The 19,662-nt window shown below is 41.7% G+C and overlaps 2 protein-coding genes across 3 annotated transcripts; both read right to left on the reverse strand.

Annotated features, from left to right (window-relative positions):
- Positions 1-1,034: 1,034 nt before the first annotated feature.
- Positions 1,035-4,284, reverse strand: LOC308314892 (putative G-protein coupled receptor 173; the record flags this gene model as incomplete). Its single annotated transcript, XM_080762674.1, has 3 exons — positions 4,132-4,284; positions 3,459-3,611; positions 1,035-2,379 (listed from the first exon to the last, which is right to left on the reverse strand). The coding sequence occupies exon 3, from the start codon at positions 2,232-2,234 to the stop codon at positions 1,035-1,037; it is 1,200 nt and encodes a 399-aa protein (XP_080618800.1). The 5' UTR covers positions 2,235-2,379; positions 3,459-3,611; positions 4,132-4,284.
- Positions 4,285-6,072: 1,788 nt separating this feature from the next.
- LOC308316323 (uncharacterized protein) lies at positions 6,073-17,865 on the reverse strand. 2 transcript variants are annotated; one of them, XM_080764875.1, is made up of 4 exons: positions 16,828-17,865; positions 11,856-11,902; positions 11,597-11,682; positions 6,073-9,150 (listed from the first exon to the last, which is right to left on the reverse strand). In XM_080764875.1, the coding sequence occupies exons 1-4, from the start codon at positions 17,655-17,657 to the stop codon at positions 7,405-7,407; spliced, it is 2,709 nt and encodes a 902-aa protein (XP_080621001.1). In that variant the 5' UTR covers positions 17,658-17,865; the 3' UTR covers positions 6,073-7,404. The 2 variants fall into 2 exon arrangements, with proteins under 2 accessions (XP_080621001.1, XP_080621000.1); XM_080764874.1 differs by having other exon boundaries at positions 11,591-11,682.
- Between the last annotated feature and the right edge of the window lie 1,797 nt (positions 17,866-19,662).

The raw sequence follows: 19,662 nt of genomic DNA on the forward strand, positions 1-19,662 counted from the left end.
ACACAAAGTACCGTAAATGCTCTATAAAAACATGAGCAGGAATATATTATCCTGTACAGTCTGTACAATATGAAATCAAGTCATATTTCAAAATAGTGTCATCTGCTTAACATGTATTCTTTACAAAGAAAGGAAAACAGGCAATATTTATGAAACAAATAAACCTGACACACCCCAAATGAAGTCCCAAAAAATCAAGCATGTTAGGGGATTTGGGTTCACCACAGCTATTTAAATGTCTCCAAGAATATAGTGTCCATTTAGATTTTCTTTCTTTTTTTTGTTCAGGCTACTTTGAATCGCTAGCTTGAACAAGGCGTCCAGCATAGTGTACTGTAAAGCCTAGTTCAGACCAAAGATTCATGACAAGACAAAACCGTTGTAAGCCAGATTCAGACTTTGTTGTACGGCGGTGTCGCATGACATAAATATTTTCGCCATGAGACACCATCATACAATGTGAGCATAAGTTAAGCATTAGAACGTTGTGGAGAAAAATCACAGCGGGTCTCCCCTAAGACTCTTTCAGTTCTTTGAAAGTTTGTAACACACTGAACCACATTCTCCACCAATTGTCCATGTCTCAACCCTAAGTGGTTCTGCTTCGTGTCATTCTCTGTAAGAGCTGCAGGGGGCGTCCTGCTGAAATAAGGCAACATTATTTTAAAATGGCATCAGTCATATTGAATTGGTGCAGTCGGTGATTGTTGTGATCTCGTCGTGATCTTTCATACATATTCATACAGTACATGAAAAAACAACACCCTTAATGTCTTCTTAACATGTTACAAGGGTCCAACTTAAACCTTTTTGGACTCACCATAGACCAGAAAGGGTCACTTGTTTCATTAAAATATTAACATTCTCAATCAATTGGCACTGTGCCTGCATTTGTTGGCAACCTTTCATGACATGTTGTACAAAACAACAAAACAGACATTGAGACTTAATCAAGGTGCATTAAATTACCTCTACTCTCTAAATTCGCTCTCTTCGCTATCATTAGAAGCGTCAATGAATCATCCCGCATCTTCTCACATGATGCAGTAGGCCTCATCCTGGGGTAGGTGTTGTTTAGTCCTCCAGTACGTGGGCAGGTGGGCTCTCAGCACTTTCCTCAGCTCCTCATTGAGCAGGAGACAGAAGATGGGGTTGACTCCAGCCTGGGCGAAGCTCATCCACACTGTAATGGACAGGTACCTGTGAGGGATGTTGCAGCTCTTGACAAACACCCTCCAGAAGCAAGCCACTATGTATGGAGCCCAGAGCACCAGGAAGAGCAGGGTGATGGTGTAAAACATCCTGCCCAGCCTCCTCTCTGACCTCACCTCATCCATGCCCAGCAGCCGCCGGTGTTGGTTGTGTACATTTTGCCTGATGCCCAACAGAGTTGGTGGCATGGGACCACGGCCGAACCCTGCGATCCAGTTAGCCGCGGCCTGACCTGTGGCTCCGGGACCGTGGAAGGTCCAGTTCTGGCTGATAGCTGGCACGAGCTGCACAGGTTTCATCTTGCGGTGCCTGTATTCAAACAACAGCAGCTTGGCATAGAAGCCGTGCGTGGCCAGCACCACCACGGCCAGCATTAGCATGAACCCCAGGGTGTCGTTGGTCTTCAGGTAGCGGTGTTCAAAGATGCACTGGTCCTCATCACGGATAAACTTGTACGTCCCCACATTGAAGACGGGCGGGAAAGCCATTGCGACAGCCAGAGTCCATACCATGCAAATAATGGCAGCGCAGGTCCAAATGGTCATGCGCTTGGCGTAGAACCGGTGGTGGGCAATGGCCAGGTATCGCGTAACGGCCACACAGAACAACATGAAGGCAGCGTGAAAACAAAACAACACGGCCATGAAAGCCACCACCTTGCAGCTCAGTGCGCTGTACGTCCAGGCCGAGCTGTTGTGGACGGACACCAGGACAAAGGGGAAACAGGCAGCGGAGCGGACCGCGTCGGCCAGGCACAGGTCCAGAAGGAAGAAGTAGGGGGCTTTGTGGAGCGCCCGGTCTCGTAGGACGAGCAGGGAGACCAGGAGGTTGCCTGCCAGGCTGACACAGATGATCAAACCCAGAAAGGCCAGCTTGAAGTAGGCAGACACGTCCGTGGCAGAGATTCCTCCATTATTGTTGTTACCACTGCCAGTGCTGCCACCTCTTGCCAGTCCACTCTGTGAGGCGAGCACAGCCAGCAGGCTACCAGGGCCATCGATAGCAAAGGTCTGGTTGGCCATCCTGCCACTTCCACCAGAGCTGCGTTTAGGGGACCTTTATCAGCACCTTGGATCCACCACGTCTCTCTCTTCTTACACGGAGGGGCTGTGAGGACCTACTCTACATGACAGACTCATCTTTTCCCTTTATCCAGAATGTCACCACCTGTGAATGTAAACACACACACAAAGGATGAAGGCTAATGTCCAATTTATGCGCCATCGTACAACGGTGTCGCACACCGAAAATAGCAGCTCTATAAGCTCACAATGCATCACATCCGCAAAGCGTTGTGAAGTTATCGACCTAATGATTTATAATAATAAATTAGGCTTAATCATCGCCGTCACAAAACAAAAGGTACGTTCCTTGTTAAGAAACAAAAAAAAGCATGGCTGTCAAAGTGGAGTGTTATGCGTTTCTCTACGACTGGGCTTAGATCAGAAGCTCATGCCAGCTCCTTGGCTCTCTCAGTAATTACCTTGCCCGTTGCTAAGATACACCAGCTCACATACTTTGTGCAAGTGTGGGTGTTTGAGTGAATACATGGGGGTGTTCAGAGGGACGGAGCAGACAGAACACAAGCAACGCTAGACACAGAGAGGTCCAATAAACACTGATGTAAATGAACAAAGCACCTGTCATGATTTCCCTGTGCTGCTCTGTGTGAATGAATGAGAGTCAGAGAAGTAATCTGTAGGGTTAACACAGAATACATTAATTTATGTCGTGATTCCGTGCCAGGCAGGTGGCCGGTTTGGTTTAACTTTGCATATTAAGTGCCAGACACTTCAATCAGCAAGGGGTGGAAATTATTTTAGTGATTAACATTAGCATAGCCTGATTCCAATGTACTAGCAAGGAATCTCAAGTCAGCATTGTTTAAGAGAGATTTCACCAGAATGTCTTACATTTCAGTAATTTGCAGTGAATACAAACTGTTTAACATTATACATTTACTTGATAGACATGAGGTATTCAAAATTAATGAGATCTAAAAGGACGTATTGTATGCTGCTATAGGCCATGCAACACATTTTGATTTGATGTAGGCCTTATGTGTTTTTCCTGAGCAGCAGACTTTAATCACATTGACAAAAACAGCATTTCAAATGTTTTTATGTCTGGCCTGTATGACTGCTAGGCCTGAGCCATGTAGCCTCAAGTGACAAACAACTGGAACAGGTGTCAAAATAAGCGCTACTCTGTGTGTATGATGTCTGTGTCACTGTGTGACAACCTACCTTTCATCTCTGCATGTAATCTTCTTTATCTTGCCACAGATGATGCGAGTCGCTTTGTTCGACTGTTTGTTAAATGAAGATGAAAAACATCATGGAGCCTCATGCTCGTTGCTGTGCTGTCAAACAACACCTGTTATGCAGAAAATAGAAATCCTTCGCAAGGAAATCAAATTGAGTTACTTACAATTAAAATATATAATACATTTACGGGCCATCAAATAATCAACAGCTGACCAAAAACAAACAAAAAAATCCAGGATGGGGACGCTATGGTTGATCCACTGTTAAGATAGACGAACATTCACTCCCACCCTTTTACAGTTTCGGAGACCGAATGATGTGTTGAATTTGTCTCCATCCATGTAATATCACCCCGAGAACATGGATTGTATGGTTCTACGTCGAAGATGTATTTCCAAAAAGACTAGATAGATAAAAAGAAACCCCATCTTCTGTTCGTATATCCAAATGATGTCAGATTTTCAATGCTTATAATAACCCACCCACAAACGTTTTGGGGAGAAAAAAAAACATCGCGCATCCCATCAATGGACATAGTCTTGGCATGTAGAGAGACCAATGGCCCTCGAACAATTAGTCCATGGAGACAAAAGCGATCGATGCATTTCTTTTTTCCATGTTGGAGTCTAAAGGTATTATAAATATTATTTACCCCAAACAGTAGGCTAATGTGCAGTCTTTGTTTTGCTGTCCAGCGAAGGTAGACTCAATAGTCCATAATAAAAAGCCGTCATCATGAAAAAATACAATTTCAACAAATCCAGTATTGGCACTCGCAATTCACATCGCACTCGTCTCAAAACCGCGACAAAACATTATTTGGCATATATGGTAGGCCTATATGAGCGAATTATTTCGGAATAATACCAATTATGGCTGCTTGCAAGGAGGCAGCTCGCATATTCGCGGATTCTGTCGGTTCTGTTCGGAACAGAGAGGGGGGGGGGAGGCGGGGGTGTCAGCCATAATAACATAAAAGTGATGCTTTGTTCTAAACCTCTCAACTGATAGACACCATCATCATCATACATGACAAGTTGACGCGACATTACAAGAAAATAATTAAGGTTCAGCCGTTCAGTTCAGTATATAGGCCTACTTGAATGCTTCTAGATAAGATGCTACAGTGCTCCGTTTGATGGAATGAATTTTAGGCAATTAACTTTGATTTCAGAGCTATAACACTGCAGACATTGAGGTCGATTCTTCAAATTCAGCATTTGTCATCCATGATGATGATCCATCCTAATAGGTTATACTAGGCTAGGATCCAATTTCCCCCTGCAAATGTCTAACACAGTATTCAGATGACTTGGATGAAATTGGCAACCCAACAGAATTTAAAATGTATGTTTATTAAAGAGCTGGAGAGACTGGAAGACCCATGTTTAATAGCCTATTGAAAAATCAGTGTCCTTCCCTGTGTAATGGGTGGATAAAAGTGGGTCATTAACCACTTAAACCCTACCTTTGGGGTCCCCCGGTGGTCTATAGGCATCTCCTTTTCCCCAAAAAATAGTCGATCTACATATGTTGTACTGTACAAGCTCAAGCATTGTGAGGAGTTATCAGTTATGCCTCGATCAATAAGGGTGCAGGCTATTTTTTCTGAATGTTCGACTGTATAATGTCATGACCAGAAGTAGGCCATCCGTACAGTAATGAGGTCAAAACGTACCACAGTATATAATCAGAAATAGCCTGTGCTATGTTATCAATGTGATATGTTATCAGTCAACTGGATGGCTTAAGGGGGCTTCCCTGGAATTGTCAGCCCCTGAGCCTGGTCTGTTTACAATGGCCGCTCTGCCCCCTGTAGCAGGACACCATTGACTTCACTGCAATGTGTGACCTTTGGCAGCTGTCTGAGGCTCATGTTGCTCTGTGTATTTCCACCTTAATTTAAACCTGACATACGGTGATGCCGGTGGATAAACTATAGACAGACAGTGGGATTTAAAACCACTTAAATGTGGGACAAGGCTGATTTAGTAGTTTGGCTTCCAGTTCAGGTTAAACAATACAGCAGGTTTTTGTATGCTATATGCACATGTTTATAACATTAAAACTGCTAAATAAAGTTGTAAAAAAGAAAAGAAGATACATTTCAGGCTGCATAAGTTTGACCTTACTTTATGGTACACAAGGTAATTCATAGAAGGTGTCCTACCTTCTTCTATCAATTTCCATTTCGTTGTCAGGCTGTCAATGATGGACAGTCTCACTGTGGCGAATAGGTTTAGGTGTGTCAATGTGCACTGACAATATTGTTGGCTTTGGGCACACCTACATCTGCAGATGCTTTTCTTAGACTGCCATATGTTTTTAATCTGCTGTAGTTTTTAATCAACAGAGAAAGCTTGGAGATCTAAATCTAACATCTTCACCTAAATGATATTGCATGCAGTAAACAGGGATGGTACCTTTGAATATTGTTTTTTGCCATGTTTGCACAATATCTTTCTAGAATGTCCTCACTTCCCTTGTATCATCATCGTGCATGCAGTGGTTGCGAAGCACATTTCTCAAAGTGTGTAGTTAAAGGAAGAGGAAGACGGCAAAATGAAGACAAGTAGATCTGCAGAATGTTAGACTTTGTATTTTATGGCAATGCACTGCAAAAACTATACATCACGTCCCACGTCAATCAATGTGTGAGTTTGCTACACAAGCTGCAGGTTGGATCTGCTGTACATTTGTGAAACATCTAGTTTACAATGTTAACAAGAACAGGCACTCGGGTCCTATACTACAACACATTTCATTGATTATAAGTGTCAGTACACATGACTTCTCTAATGTTGAAATCTACAGTATAGAGCATCATACAAGTCTTTTATTTGTTTTTGTAATGTTCACAGTGTTGGGACAACTGATGTTCAGGAGGCAGAGAACCACACCTGTTCAGGACGACTCCTCCCTGCACGCTAATCACAGGCATAATTGGCCCAACTCAAACATCCCAGAAGCCATTGTGCTTTTAGAATCCCTCTCCACCACCCCCTTTCACCTAGTTTTGCACCTACATGTATTCCTCTGCCCTCTCCTCATCTTCCTCTCTATCCCCCCCCCCCTCTCTCTCTGTGTCTCTCTCAAGATGCCTAGGTGTCTCCATCCACCACCAGTATAGCCTCCATACCCAGGATTTTATGGTTTGCATTCATCTCAGTGATGTTGTGACAGGGTCAGCAACCCTCACAGAACTTCTTCAATCCACCTCTCACTGCTTTCAGTAAACAACGCTGCATCCTTGCTGATGGTGTGGTTCTCTGACTAGTGAACTAAACAAATATATATCAGTTATTAGAGGTTACTAGCAGAACCATGAGTGAGTGTGTGTGTGTGTGTGTGTGTGTGTGTGTGTGTGTGCCGTGCGTGCGTGTGCAAAAAAAGTTTTTTTTAAATAGTAAATCTATTTTGAAAAAATCTCAGAGGAGTTAAGAATGAACTCAAGTGCACTTAAGTTGTATTTTCACCCTGGTAGATATAATAAATCAGAGTGGGGGGAAAAGTTAATTTTGTGCCAATTAGTTAATCTTTTATTTAACAAGCCGACTTATTTAAAATTGTTATTTTGTATTTTACTCCAGTAGAATTTAATTTCCAATATTACATAAACAGTATTACAATATTACAGTAATTGCAAAACACTTCTGCAACAGTATTTGTTATATTACTGCACTGAACAAATGCTTTTGTTGGCCTATTATCTTTTTCTACACATTCATAATAGTTTAAAAAATATATATATAGCCTATGCCTTTGTTATATTTCTTCAAGTGTTCTATCGTTTTTGTATTTCATTTGGCAATGCATAAAGTAAATCCTACTACTGGTATTCACAATAATGTTCGGATGTTCCATATCATATTGTCTATCCATGAACATACACAGAAATTGGGTCAGCAGTTAATGTGCTTCTAACTTATTTGCTCATTTTTGGAATCATGAAAAGGCACTTAAATGGAAGAACAGAGTTTAGGTCAATGTAGGAAAACTGTAACATAATCGCTAGTATAGCGAGTAAGCCGGCAGCGCCCAGGAATACAATAGATGGTATCCAATTCCTCCACCTCCGACCACACACAGGTTGGAGGTTTAATGGCTTGGCAGCTTCTGACATGGTGATTGGTAGGTTCTCTGGTAATATTTCTGGTGAATCCCGATGAGAGTCTTCCTTCTCTCTTTCAGCTTCACTTTCTAGAGGTACTTGACTCTCTGCAGCAGGAAAGAAGATGGTGGACGGAGTCTTTTCCTCGTGCCATGCAGCCCTGTGTCGCAGGGCTACCTCGTCCTTCCCCACAGAAACCTCATGGAGGAATGGAGGAACCTCAGAAATGCACCCTGGGTGGGATACGTGTTGTTCCTCATCACTCTCCAGGTTCATCACATCGTCTGGCTGCAAACCCTCATATTGTTCATCTGACTCCAGGACCATACTGACCTCTGAGGTAAAAGAAGGCTTGGGTGTTTCCGTAGGTTTTCTGCTTTGGGTCACAGTGGATGGCTCTTCATCTGTGGTTTGCGGTGTTGTGGATGACGCACAGGGTGGCCGTTCATCGAGTGTCACATTGGCAGTGGGCAGTGTGTCAGCAGCTGATGGTAAGAGAGTGTCTCCCAAAGCTAAGGAGATGTTGAGTGCTTCCATTGATTCTGTCTGTGGGCCACTGTCTTCCGTCCTTAAGAGCTGAGCATCAGACTCAACATCCACATCTAACATCTGCTCCTGAGGAGGTTGGGACATGAACTGAGCATCAGTCTCAACATCCACATGATCTAACATCTGCTCCTGAGGAGGTTGGGACATGAACTGATCATCAAACTCAACATCCACATGATCTAACATCTGCTCCTGAGGAGGTTGGGACATGAACTGATCATCAAACTCAACATCCACATGATCTAACATCTGCTCCTGAGGAGGTTGGGACATGAACTGAGCATCAGTCTCAACATCCACATGATCTAACATCTGCTCCCGAGGAGGTTGGGACATGTCTGTTTGGAGGCTATCTTTAGTCTCGCACTCACAGAGGTCTGATCCTGAATGATCCTCTGAAGAATGTAATGTAGACTCGGGATGCCCGATAGTTATAATAGATAACTGAGGTCTGTCTTCTGTGATAGGATCTTTAACCACTTGCTTGAGACTTTCGATCGTTTCCACGGAAACATGTTCTGCATCCACCTTCACATCCTCTGAGGCTGAAGGAAACAAGCTCCATTCGGCCGTGTTTTGATCTAAATGTGTGTGGGCTGGGATCTCGGTGACAGACGGGTTGGCAACAATGTCTGGTTGAGGGTTAGTGAGTGTGGAGAGCTCTATGTGCTCCTCTGTGGCTGAATGGGTGCTACATTCATCTAGGTGTGCTGGGTCAGACGTTGAAACGGGGAGCGACGTGCAGAGATGAGTGTCTTTGAGTTGCTCCGAGATTTCGTTAACTAATTCACTTTGGGGTTTGTGCAAATGCCCTGGCTCGTTTGGCTGAATGGGTTTGCTGGCTTGGTATACGATGGACGACTTGTCATCAGAAGGATGATGTGACGTGGTTTCAGAAGACACACAAGGTGATTTTTGTTCACCTAAGGAGACAGTGGTAGTGGACGGTGTATCATCAACTGATGGAGGCTCTGGGTCGTGTGGGAGTCGGGAACTAGATGAGGTGTCTGTCTGTGAAAGGAATAAGGTGAGAGCCATGAGAGTATCAACACAAAGAGGAAAGGTTATTTTATACGCCAAAAGTACATGCAGACAGAGAAAAAGCATTGTAATGCATCGTAATGCTTTTTCTGTGAGGTGTATTTCATGCTAACAATGTAATTATGAAGAGATACAAACCACTAGAGAACTGAACTGAGAATGTCTGATTTTTAAATCAGAAATTCAGCATACTGATAAATCAACTTTATCCTTTTATTTTCTTTCCCAACTTATATCTTTTTATTGAATTTCTGATTTCCAGTTTGATATACATAATGTGATATACATATGTGGCACTGAACCACATTTTTTTTGGCCAAAATGATGGTGCCTGTACTACAATAATGCTAGTTTCTGCACGAGCTGTGAAACACAAAAACCACTCTCTCCCTAATTATATTTCATATTTGTGATGATGTAAATGTTTCACCAAAACGTGATTTGACACTCAAATCATAAAAAGCAATTATAACAATGGATTATATATGATATTAGGCCTAAAGCTACAATCCAAATCCAAGTTTTGCCTTCCTTTCCCAGCAGATGATCTTTGAACTACAGTAAAGGTCCATCTAGTGTTCAAACTGGTGCACCATCAACTTCAAATAATTTTATTGACATTGTCAACCACTAGGTTATACTACTGCACTACTGCAGATGTACTAGCTATATTTCATTGACATATTCTACCATAAGGATTTGGTAAAAAATAACCATTGTATTAATTTAAATAAGTCTTGGATTGTAGCTTTAACCATGCCAACATTTTGTTTGAGACTCGAGTCGATGAAATAGACATCACATAGACACAAAAAATAGTAACAAACCATCAACCTTTGCAATAAAACCTCCAACTATAATCAAATAAATGTAACTCCTTCCACTTTGATTAGGTTATATTAGGGAGAGGGACTGACTCCTCTACAACTAAAAACAATAATGAAACAAACACAAATTAGAATGAACGTTAGCTTGGAAATCAGTTATTTGGCGGCAAGCGACAATTTATCCGAAGTACAAATGAGTCACTTGAATATCATAATATCGTGAAATCAAATGAAATAAAACAATTATGAGTAATTAACCACTTGAACCATAGTGTCTATCCTGGGTCGAACATTCTGGGAAATAGCACATCCCCAAGCTCACAACACATCGCGTTGCAATGAGCTTGTAGATCGGATATATCTTTGACACAAATATTTAGTGTATAGCGAAAACAGGAGGAGGCCTATTATAGATCTAGCCCTGGGGGACTCAGACCAACTAAGTATATATGGTTTAAGTGGTTAAGTAAATGGTGAAAGTGACAAGAATACTGGGCATGCCACTGTAATTATATGAATAATATGAAAGTCATGCAGTCAGGCAGTCAGCGGTGCAGCCAGACATTACCTAAGTTGTTGCTGAAGCTTCAATGAGCTGTGAACAATATAACCAATAAAGCCAATGACAGGTAAACAAATGGACGATTAGATTGTTTTCCCTATTATAAAAATGTATTATTATTATTATTATTATGCTGCATAATTATTCTTTATTAGACATGTGATTTTCATAAAGGGATATTGCACTCAGCATGTATGGCGGTTAAAAGGGATTGTACCGCATGCAAATTAAAATTACCGGTACTTTGAAATCATCCAACTAGCAATTTACTGAAGGTGGTTCCTCTGCGGGCAAGTAAGCCATTCATTTCTTGAGAAGAATGACAGTTTGTAGTCCTAAAACTCTTAAAAGAAAACCTGAATGCAAAAATTCTGTTCGACATCTCCCTGTAGGCCTAGGACGACAGGAATAGACTTGAATAATTAATGAAACAATTGTCCTCATTCAGGGTCATCCTTTTCATTTAAGTTTTAATGGCAGTCAAACATTTTGGCATTTCACATTTCTGTGATTTTTTTTATCTCGTCAGTTCTGATGACAGACACAGTAAACAAACTGTGTGCTATCTATCTCATGAATTGCCATCTTGGTTGTGTTTGTTGTGTGTTATGTCATTACACATACTGTAGTTAATGTCACGGACAAGTGCTATCGCAGATTAAAATTTCTGTACATTCTGTATTTTATGTACATACTTTGTACCGGAGGCTCTGTACAAAAAGGGAAGCAACAATCAATTACATTTGTTGTTCCTCATCAAAACAGTCCATGGTACATTAATGACAGATTGCAGAATCCAGGAGTGCATCATCCTGTGTCTGTTTTGTTCTTATTGACCTGCCCTAGAAATACAAACTTTTATGCCTCACTCAGGTGTAACTCACGGGGCTCCGAACACGAAGACACTTGGCTCATTCACTATTAATGTTCTCCCCTGTCATCCTAAAAAAGAAAAACGTGCTCCTTGTAGCACTCATGGCAAACATGAAAAGCTCATCTGTATTGGTCCATCATATTATACCTTTACCTCTATGTCAATCTCGGGTGGTGGTACAAAGATTGGGCAGATGGTCTTAGTCCTGAAATCATCTGAACTGGATGGCCCTGGGAGATCTGTAAATTTAAAGTACAAAATATTTTGGAATGATAGTTAGTTTGTGCAGTGCAGTACAGAACTACATTTGTAATATATTTCCATTTACAAATATAAAATTGTATGAAAGAAACACCATGCAACACCATCATATTTGATTACATTTAATGTTATATTAGAAGTAATTTTGTACCTTCATCATCCCCGTTGCGGTTTATCTCAAAATTGAAATCGTCAGTGCTGAAAAAGAAGTAACATTCTTATTAGAATATCTTATAGAAGGAAAAAAACACTCATTGGGCTAAAAACGGCCATAGCCACATGTGCCCAAATGTGCTGACATCATCACATTTGTGATGACGGCTATGGCCATTTTTAGCCCAAGGAGTGTTTTTTGTGCAAAACTAATGCTTGGAAAGGATTCAGCATCATGAAAACTCCCTAGTTTAATAATTATTAATTATTATTTACAATTTGTTGTTAATTAAAAGAAATCTAGTTTTACGTTGTATTTAATTGTTATTATAATTATTACTATATTTTTCCCTTTTTTGTCAATGGTGGTGCTGGGGTCTGGGGGTAGGATTTTAAAAATGAGGCAAGGGGGCAAGCCAATGATTGTAGTTGACAAAGAATTTGTGTTTTTCCTTATAGGTTGTTGATGGTATGGTCACATATTATGCCAATTATGAAAATTGCTCAATATATGCAAGTTAGCATCCGGCAGTTTCTAGATGCTGGGGTCCCATAGTCCATACTCAACATTTCTAACATAGAAATTTGGGGTACTCAACATGCCTGGGTTCACATTCTGGCACGTTGTCTATTTAGAGGTTGGGCATAAAGTCTCACAAACAGCTGGTATTTAAGTAGCCTAATAGCACAATAATAACACTGGTGCAGTAGAGTGAATATAATTCCCACAGGTGATAAACATTCATAAATAGGAGTGCCGGGTGGTTCAGCCTGTTACACTGACCATATGCTCCTTGTGGCTGTGTGGCTCTTCCCTAGGTTTCCTCAAAACAATATTCAAAAGTATAGAAATAAGCTAAATATGATAAAATTTAATATCTTGGCAAAGATCAGAGGAACAAAATATAAACAAATGAAAGTATATTTATGACTGTTGTGTATGGGAGTAATCTTCATTTTGTTTTCTGTTTTCTGTCCCTCAAGTTCTGCACTCCCTGTCACTCTGTTGTCCTGTACTGAGGGCAGTGACAACCACATGCTCCTCTGATACACATGGAGAAGGAGAACGTTGTAGTTGTTTTCAACCTACAGCAACATTTACTATGTGTGTCAAGTCACACCTCCATATATGGTCACGCCTCGTGACATCACGCCTCCATCTCCATATTGGAGCTGATCTGTTCTGACATTCCATATGTTGATCCTCCCCATCCTCCTTCCTCTTCGATGTCTCCCTTCTGACTGATACCTGTCCATTCAAACTCTAGACGGGCCCGCCCCAAAGTTATTAGTGCAGCCGTGCCGGCAGCTTGTGAAAACTTTATCAACAGGCCCGAAACTTAAGGCCCGGCCTTACCTGGCTCCTCATCAAACCCTGTACACTCAAGACACTGCCCCCGTTGCCACCCTTAGATCTCTGGACTCAGCTCCATATATGGACTTGACGCTTTTTGGGCTTTTTTTTGCCACGTCACCGAAATTGCATTTCCATACATGCAAATGGAGTCTGACTCTGGTTACAGGACTACAGCATTGACAAACAACTCCTTCGGCCAATCAGCGTAACCAAAAAAACTGACGTCATCTCCAGTCTACCTATGCCGTGTCAACCACACAGAAATTATCAGGTTCGGGCTGACCTAGGGCGTGGGTAGAATCTAATTAAAAATTGGCTGAGCGTGGAATGTGATGATGTATGATGATAAGAGCTGCGCCCCTCACTTCACACAAGGGTGATTTTTATTTTCAGTCATCAATGTTTATATAGCTCATTGTGTATAGCTTTTTTCTTTTGGGGCTTGACCCCGTCTTAGCTATTTTTCAATAGAAGTGCAGATAGACCAACTACAACCTCTCTCAAGCATCGCTGACTTACATACTTATTAATCTTATTGTATTAACATATCCTATCATACAGATTGAGCAAAATAACGTTTTATTCACTAAAAAAAGTCACGCACCTTAACACCTGTGTAATTTCCTCGTTTATAATAAGCATTTAGTTTCTAGCATGAGGCATGTAATAATCAGAAATAAAACACAGGATTGGCTAGAAATGCCTTTCACACATACTTCATTACTGTAAGACGGAAGAAGCGTTGGCAGTTATACTCCAAAAGGTTGCCAACCGAACTCAAGACCAAGATGATGATCAGCATGTGATAAGAGATACATACGTAAATAGATCTCTGAATAGTCACCAACCATGGTCCTGAGGTTCGCAGGGCATATTGCACTTTCAGTTTTCAGGGTACATTGTGTACAGTGCAGCAGTGGCTAAAGGTTAGACTCTAACCTTTTGAGTGCCACAAGCACGATCCTCTAACCGTTAGAGGGTCGTGCTTGTGGCACTCAAAAGTCAGCGAACAACTGTGGTTGAACTGGGAAGCTCTGAGGTGTGAGTGTGTCACTATGTCTGTAACAGTGTGAAGGAAAGCGTTGCTGAAAAAGAGCATTAATGCTCAACAAACCTTACCTGGATAAATAATAATAATAATAATAATAAACCATGTGGATCTCAGGATCCATGTGTGAATTGCATGGCTCCAATGTAGATCTCAGACTTAATGGCCAGCGTGTGACTTCAGTCATAGATGACATATCTATGATTTAGGTTATGACTCCAAATATGGGCAAGTTTTCAGCCTGATCAGAGCCCGACTTACTTCCATTATTAGATTTAATAATTAAGGTAGGGTAAAAGGTATATAACATACACATTTTTCACATACTATGTGAACATTTTGTAAAGGTACATGCAGTGTTCTCAAGAAATGTTGCACAATGTCGCTGGTTTTCAAGGTTAGTTATGTCTTGTCTACCAGAAATGGGTGGTACATACATACCTGTGTATACTGACAAGACATTGGCTAAATGAATACAATTTAGGCTAACCACCAAAGAGGATTTTCTTCTGGGTATATGACTATGGCCTCATTTTATTGATGTTTCCTTAAACCATCGACCGTACATTATGTAATTACATCTGCTGCTATTTTTACAGTCTCATCCCACTGTTATCTTTACCACACACATTACAGTATGTATGCAGCATGCATGTTATGTATGTTTCACACTGCCATGTTGATATGTTTCTATGGTAGTAGTGTCTACTAGTGTGTTTAGGGTCTGTGCTCCCCCATTGCCCATATTTCAATCAATGGCTCACCCTTAGCAACCCATCTAGCTCCTCTGTTGTTTATGAAGACCCATGGTGCTAAGAAGACCCAGATCAACTAAATCAGTTTAGTTTATGTCTTCAAGCTTGGGGGTTTAGTTTGAACCCTCTAGTCTATTCATCATGTGAGTTGACTTGACACCCCCAAACAGTAGATTATGCTTTTAAAATCTTCCTCTCAGTTTAACCACTTAAAACCTATGTAATTGGTTGACCGATCGGAATCCCCCAGAAGTCTATACTAGGGTCGCCTCCTTTTTCCTCTCTACACTACGTATCTTTGCAGAAAATATCCGATCTACAAGCTCAAAACATGGCACTTTGCAACACGTTGTGTGAGCTTGTAGATCGGGATTTCCCCTGAATGTTCGCCCCCGAATAGGGACACTATAGTATAGTATAGTTTATGTGGTTAATGCCCTATCATGGGAGTGAGCAAAGGTCAGTGCAAAATGGGAGCAAAATGGGAGTGAGCAAAGGTCAGACCTGACGAAGATCTGTCAAGATCGAAACGTTGTTTATTTATTCAATAAAGTAATTCTTTACCAAAAGAATGGTGTGCCTCCTTCCATAATTGCTTTATTGGCCCTGCACCCACTGCCGAGGTGCGTGTAAATAGGTATACTCTGGCTTTGTCAAACTATTCCATTGAAATTGGACTGGTCTGACTGATGTCAGCTTTAGTTTCTCTATGTCCAGGGATGAAAAAGGTCAAGGGTAGAATAAGTCTTTGGTGCATGAAAATGACACCTGCCCTTTTCCTATTTCTGCTCCCCCCTCCATACAGGCACACACACACACACACACACACACACACACACACACACACACACACACACACACACACACACACACACACACACCACTGGATGACTGGTATTCTGGGAGGGGTGTGTACTTGCTCCCTTGCAAAATCTGAAGACTCAAGATATCCTATCCATGTTATCTCTCTAGTCACAACAGACTGCTCTTTGACATTTTAAACGTATGACCTCTTACTCCATAAATTACCTCCAGACTGAACCACAGTCAAAATCAAGCTGGACACCCAGTATGTGGCTTATTATAGACCCTTAAAGCCCTCAGCAAAACGCTGTCTTCTATCCATTCCTGGCAGCTCTGTATCTTACAGTAGCTTTAATGTTTGGGGCCTTAAGTCTAGGCTTATTGTTTGGTGGTGTCAGAAATCAAAATAATACTTAACAAGAAAAGCAGAACACGCCATGAATAGAACTGTGTCCAGTAAACTGCAGATGTGGCCTAGCTGTAATCATCACGGGAGCAACAGGCTTACAACAGAAAGATACCTTCCCCATCTTATATTTTCCGATTGATGAAAAGGATAGATATTTGGTGACAAGCCTGTAAAATGCGTCTGCTCTTAACACTGGGATGTATAGGCTATCCATCATTATAACTTCTGCTTTTTAAGGCCTAATTTTATTGTTATTATCCTTCAACCATGCACCTTATCTATGATATATTACATCTACTGCTATTTTTAACTGCCTCGCCCCCTGCCATCTTAACAACAACCTTGCACAGTATGTGTACACAGTAGGCCATACATGCTTGCAGTCGGTCTATATTTATTTCACACCCCCTTATTTATATCTGACCTGTTTTAGGTTTCTGTCTCTCTATTTCTTTCCACCTTTCTTGAAACGGCAGTGATGAGATGTGGGAGAATTTCACCCACTTTTGTTTGAATACACTTAAACCTGACACCTGTGTGTGATGTGAAAATAAAGTTGCAGTTGCAGGACAGGACCATAGAGGACAGAATATTTACCTGTAGTCTTTTGGTGGCTTCAAGATGCCTCTTACTTCTCGCAGGTCAGACTTATCGTGAGACGAAATGTCATCATAAGACAGGAGAAGAGTCACTACATAATTGCAATTAGAGTTATTAGCCCAGTAATCACCTTCAGAGGTTTCATAACGAACCACAAACTCAATGCGGGAGCCGTGCGTGTTATACGGTGGTGCAAAAGACATCTTGAAAGAAAACTTATCAGTGTTAGCTTCGTGAGAACCCTGGACATAATCAGCTGGGTAATCAAAATAAGAAGCCCAATTATCCATGGTTGATCTAATGTAAACCGCTTTGTTGAAAGAGACGTTAAGGACTCGGATGATCCCGGTGAAGGCAAGTGGATCGTCTTCATCCGGAGACAACAGCTCAACTTCCACCTTGTTCTTCATCACTGCCTTTTCCAGGTCGGCACTGGACTTGGCCATATATTCTGGCTTCACATTATAAATCGGCTCTTGTTGTAGTTTTCGGTACCGAGATTCCTCCTTTTCCCACTTCGCCTCGGCGTCCTCGTCATCCGAATCAAACTGATAAAATTCCTTTACCTCGACCAGATCTCCACCTGTTGTATCGGCGAAGGACACGCTCCTCTTGATCAGTCCAGCCTGCTGGATCCGCATGTACTCAATGGTCTCATCGTAGATGGACGCGCCACGCCTTCTAGGTATCGGGGATGATCTCGGTATCAAACGGATGTTGTCCTGCTCCTCGCTGTCATCTTCATCCGAGTTTCCTTCCTCGGCTGCCCTGCCGTCTCTCACCGTCTTAAATAGACCCTCTTGGCTTGGGATGACTAAGAAAGACATATTTGCGCAGCGGTTCTTTCTCGGTGAAGCTGTGGCAATTGATGTGTCGTGCCGGGTGCGTGCGCTCAGAAGAGTAGGCTCTTCACCCACCGTACACCAGGCAGTCAGTTAAAGGACGTGCGTGCGGCGTTGCTTGTCACCCATGGGCGCTACGCCGCTACCTCCAGTACCTTGACGTTGACGCCGGCCAGTCGTTGTGATCATCTGTCAGTCCCTCTGCTCTACATGCATGACCTTAGTACGCACGTTACGCACCGCAGTTTGGGCTGCCTGTGCTACCTCTAATTTTAGCACTGACCCGCACGGCACGCTGCCTGTGGGCTGTGGCCCAAATGTGTCGTTTAAAGTTGGTATAACCCTTACCCCCCATGTGTACAGTGTAGTTTGGTTCGGGCAGAAGACCTCACGCCCACTGCTCCACTATTTTATTATACGGGATGTTATATCACATTGTTGACGTTAGCCTGCAGTGTATCAGCAGCCACCATGAGTCTCAGAATAATGTTGGCATTTAATTATCTCATCGATCATTCGATCATTTAGATTTAATGCAATCAATGCACATTATTTTACCATTATTAGACCTTTTTCCACGGCAGCCATATTGACATAAATTGCCTGCCTGCCTATACAGCTCTAATATTGTTATTACTTCCTTAAGTTTCTTCACAATCACAGATGTTATAGCATACTATATATAGTCGCTCATATAGTCCTACTAATTGGGCTCAAATGGAACCGCTTAATTAATTAGTAATTAAACTATATAGGTAAAATTAACAACTATGAAATAACTATTAGGCATGAATCCTGTAGTATATTCCTATATATTATACAGCAATCCCAACAGCCAAGACATGAAGCGCAATCTAATATTTCTCTCTCTCTCTCTCTGGCCACGGCCATGGTAGCCTATTATAGTGGGCAGAGGGCACCATGTAACAGGCTGCCCATTTCCCCTCGGACTCGGAGGTTACTTGAGTTGATGGTGCACTGCATATTATGTTCACATTTAGTTGTGAATAAAGGTGTTGCTGACTTGCTGTGTCTCTCACTCAAACAGTCACTATGAGAAATGAAGCAAAATGTATGCCGAGAAAAATAATATCCCTAATTAATGATTGGTGGAGAGAGTTTGCGCGGTCTGCTTTAACCAATCGGAGAAATATTTAAGCTCACATACGGTCCTGCACTGGTCTAGATTCCATAGCCCAGAGGGACAGTTATAGTGGCGTTATTATTGGATGGTTGGTTACCAGGTCATAAAGCTACTTTCTGGACCCACCAGTAGGCCGCCCTACTGTATCTTTGAACAGATTCAGTTTGTGAGAGCCAACTAGATTTTATTATGGAGGACATGCATGATTAATACTAGGCCTACCAACTTAACACTAACCGAAAAAACTACTAAAACAGAGCAACTTGGGATACAGACAGACAGTAATGACACAATGATTCACAAATATTCTATTTTTTCATGCATCAATTTAACAGCACTGAAAGTGAAACTGTGAAACCCTATAGGCCTATAGAAAGAGGACGTGACCATCTTGATGTCACACCATTGTTGAAAGTAATAGGCGGCATAACTGAAAGCCTCACAAGGGGTGCCATGCACCTTCCCATTGAATTCAAAATATTTGCCACAGAATATGGATGCTAAGTGGTGCATGGTGTTCACTGTTTTTTGTTCAAAGAAGTGTTAAATAGCTCTATATTAGGATAGTAATCATTGTAATGTTAGTTCAGTATTAAACAAGGGTCTCCGCTTCAGCTCACAGCTCTCAGAGTGATCAGAAAATGTATTTTCAGGTCGGGACTCTGGATAGTGGATAGTGGATACCAATCAGGAATAATTGAAATATGATTGTATGAAACAAAATAACAGTCCAAATTGGAATAGGTAAAATAGAAGCATAAATGGGTTCTCTCTCTTGATTGGATGAAAAAATTGTTTTCTTTTCACCCCTGTAACACCGTGGCGTGCAGCAATAGTAAACCCCTT

The sequence above is a fragment of the Protomyctophum bolini genome, assembly GCF_963924005.1.
Source record: "Protomyctophum bolini genome assembly, chromosome: 5".
NCBI classification, from domain to species: domain Eukaryota; kingdom Metazoa; phylum Chordata; class Actinopteri; order Myctophiformes; family Myctophidae; genus Protomyctophum; species Protomyctophum bolini.

What these genes read in the sequence shown, in the direction of transcription:
- LOC308316323 (XM_080764874.1), bottom strand. Translation starts at nt 17,657, where the DNA reads ATGTCTTTCTTAGTCATCCCAAGCCAAGAGGGTCTATTTAAGACGGTG. An exon ending in CCGCAACGGGGATGATGAAG is followed by an intron (nt 11,683 to 11,855) that starts GTACAAAATTAC and finishes TTAAATTTACAG; the next exon opens with ATCTCCCAGGGCCATCCAGT. An exon ending in AGATTGACATAGAGGTAAAG is followed by an intron (nt 9,151 to 11,590) that starts GTATAATATGAT and finishes TTCCTTTCACAG; the next exon opens with ACAGACACCTCATCTAGTTC.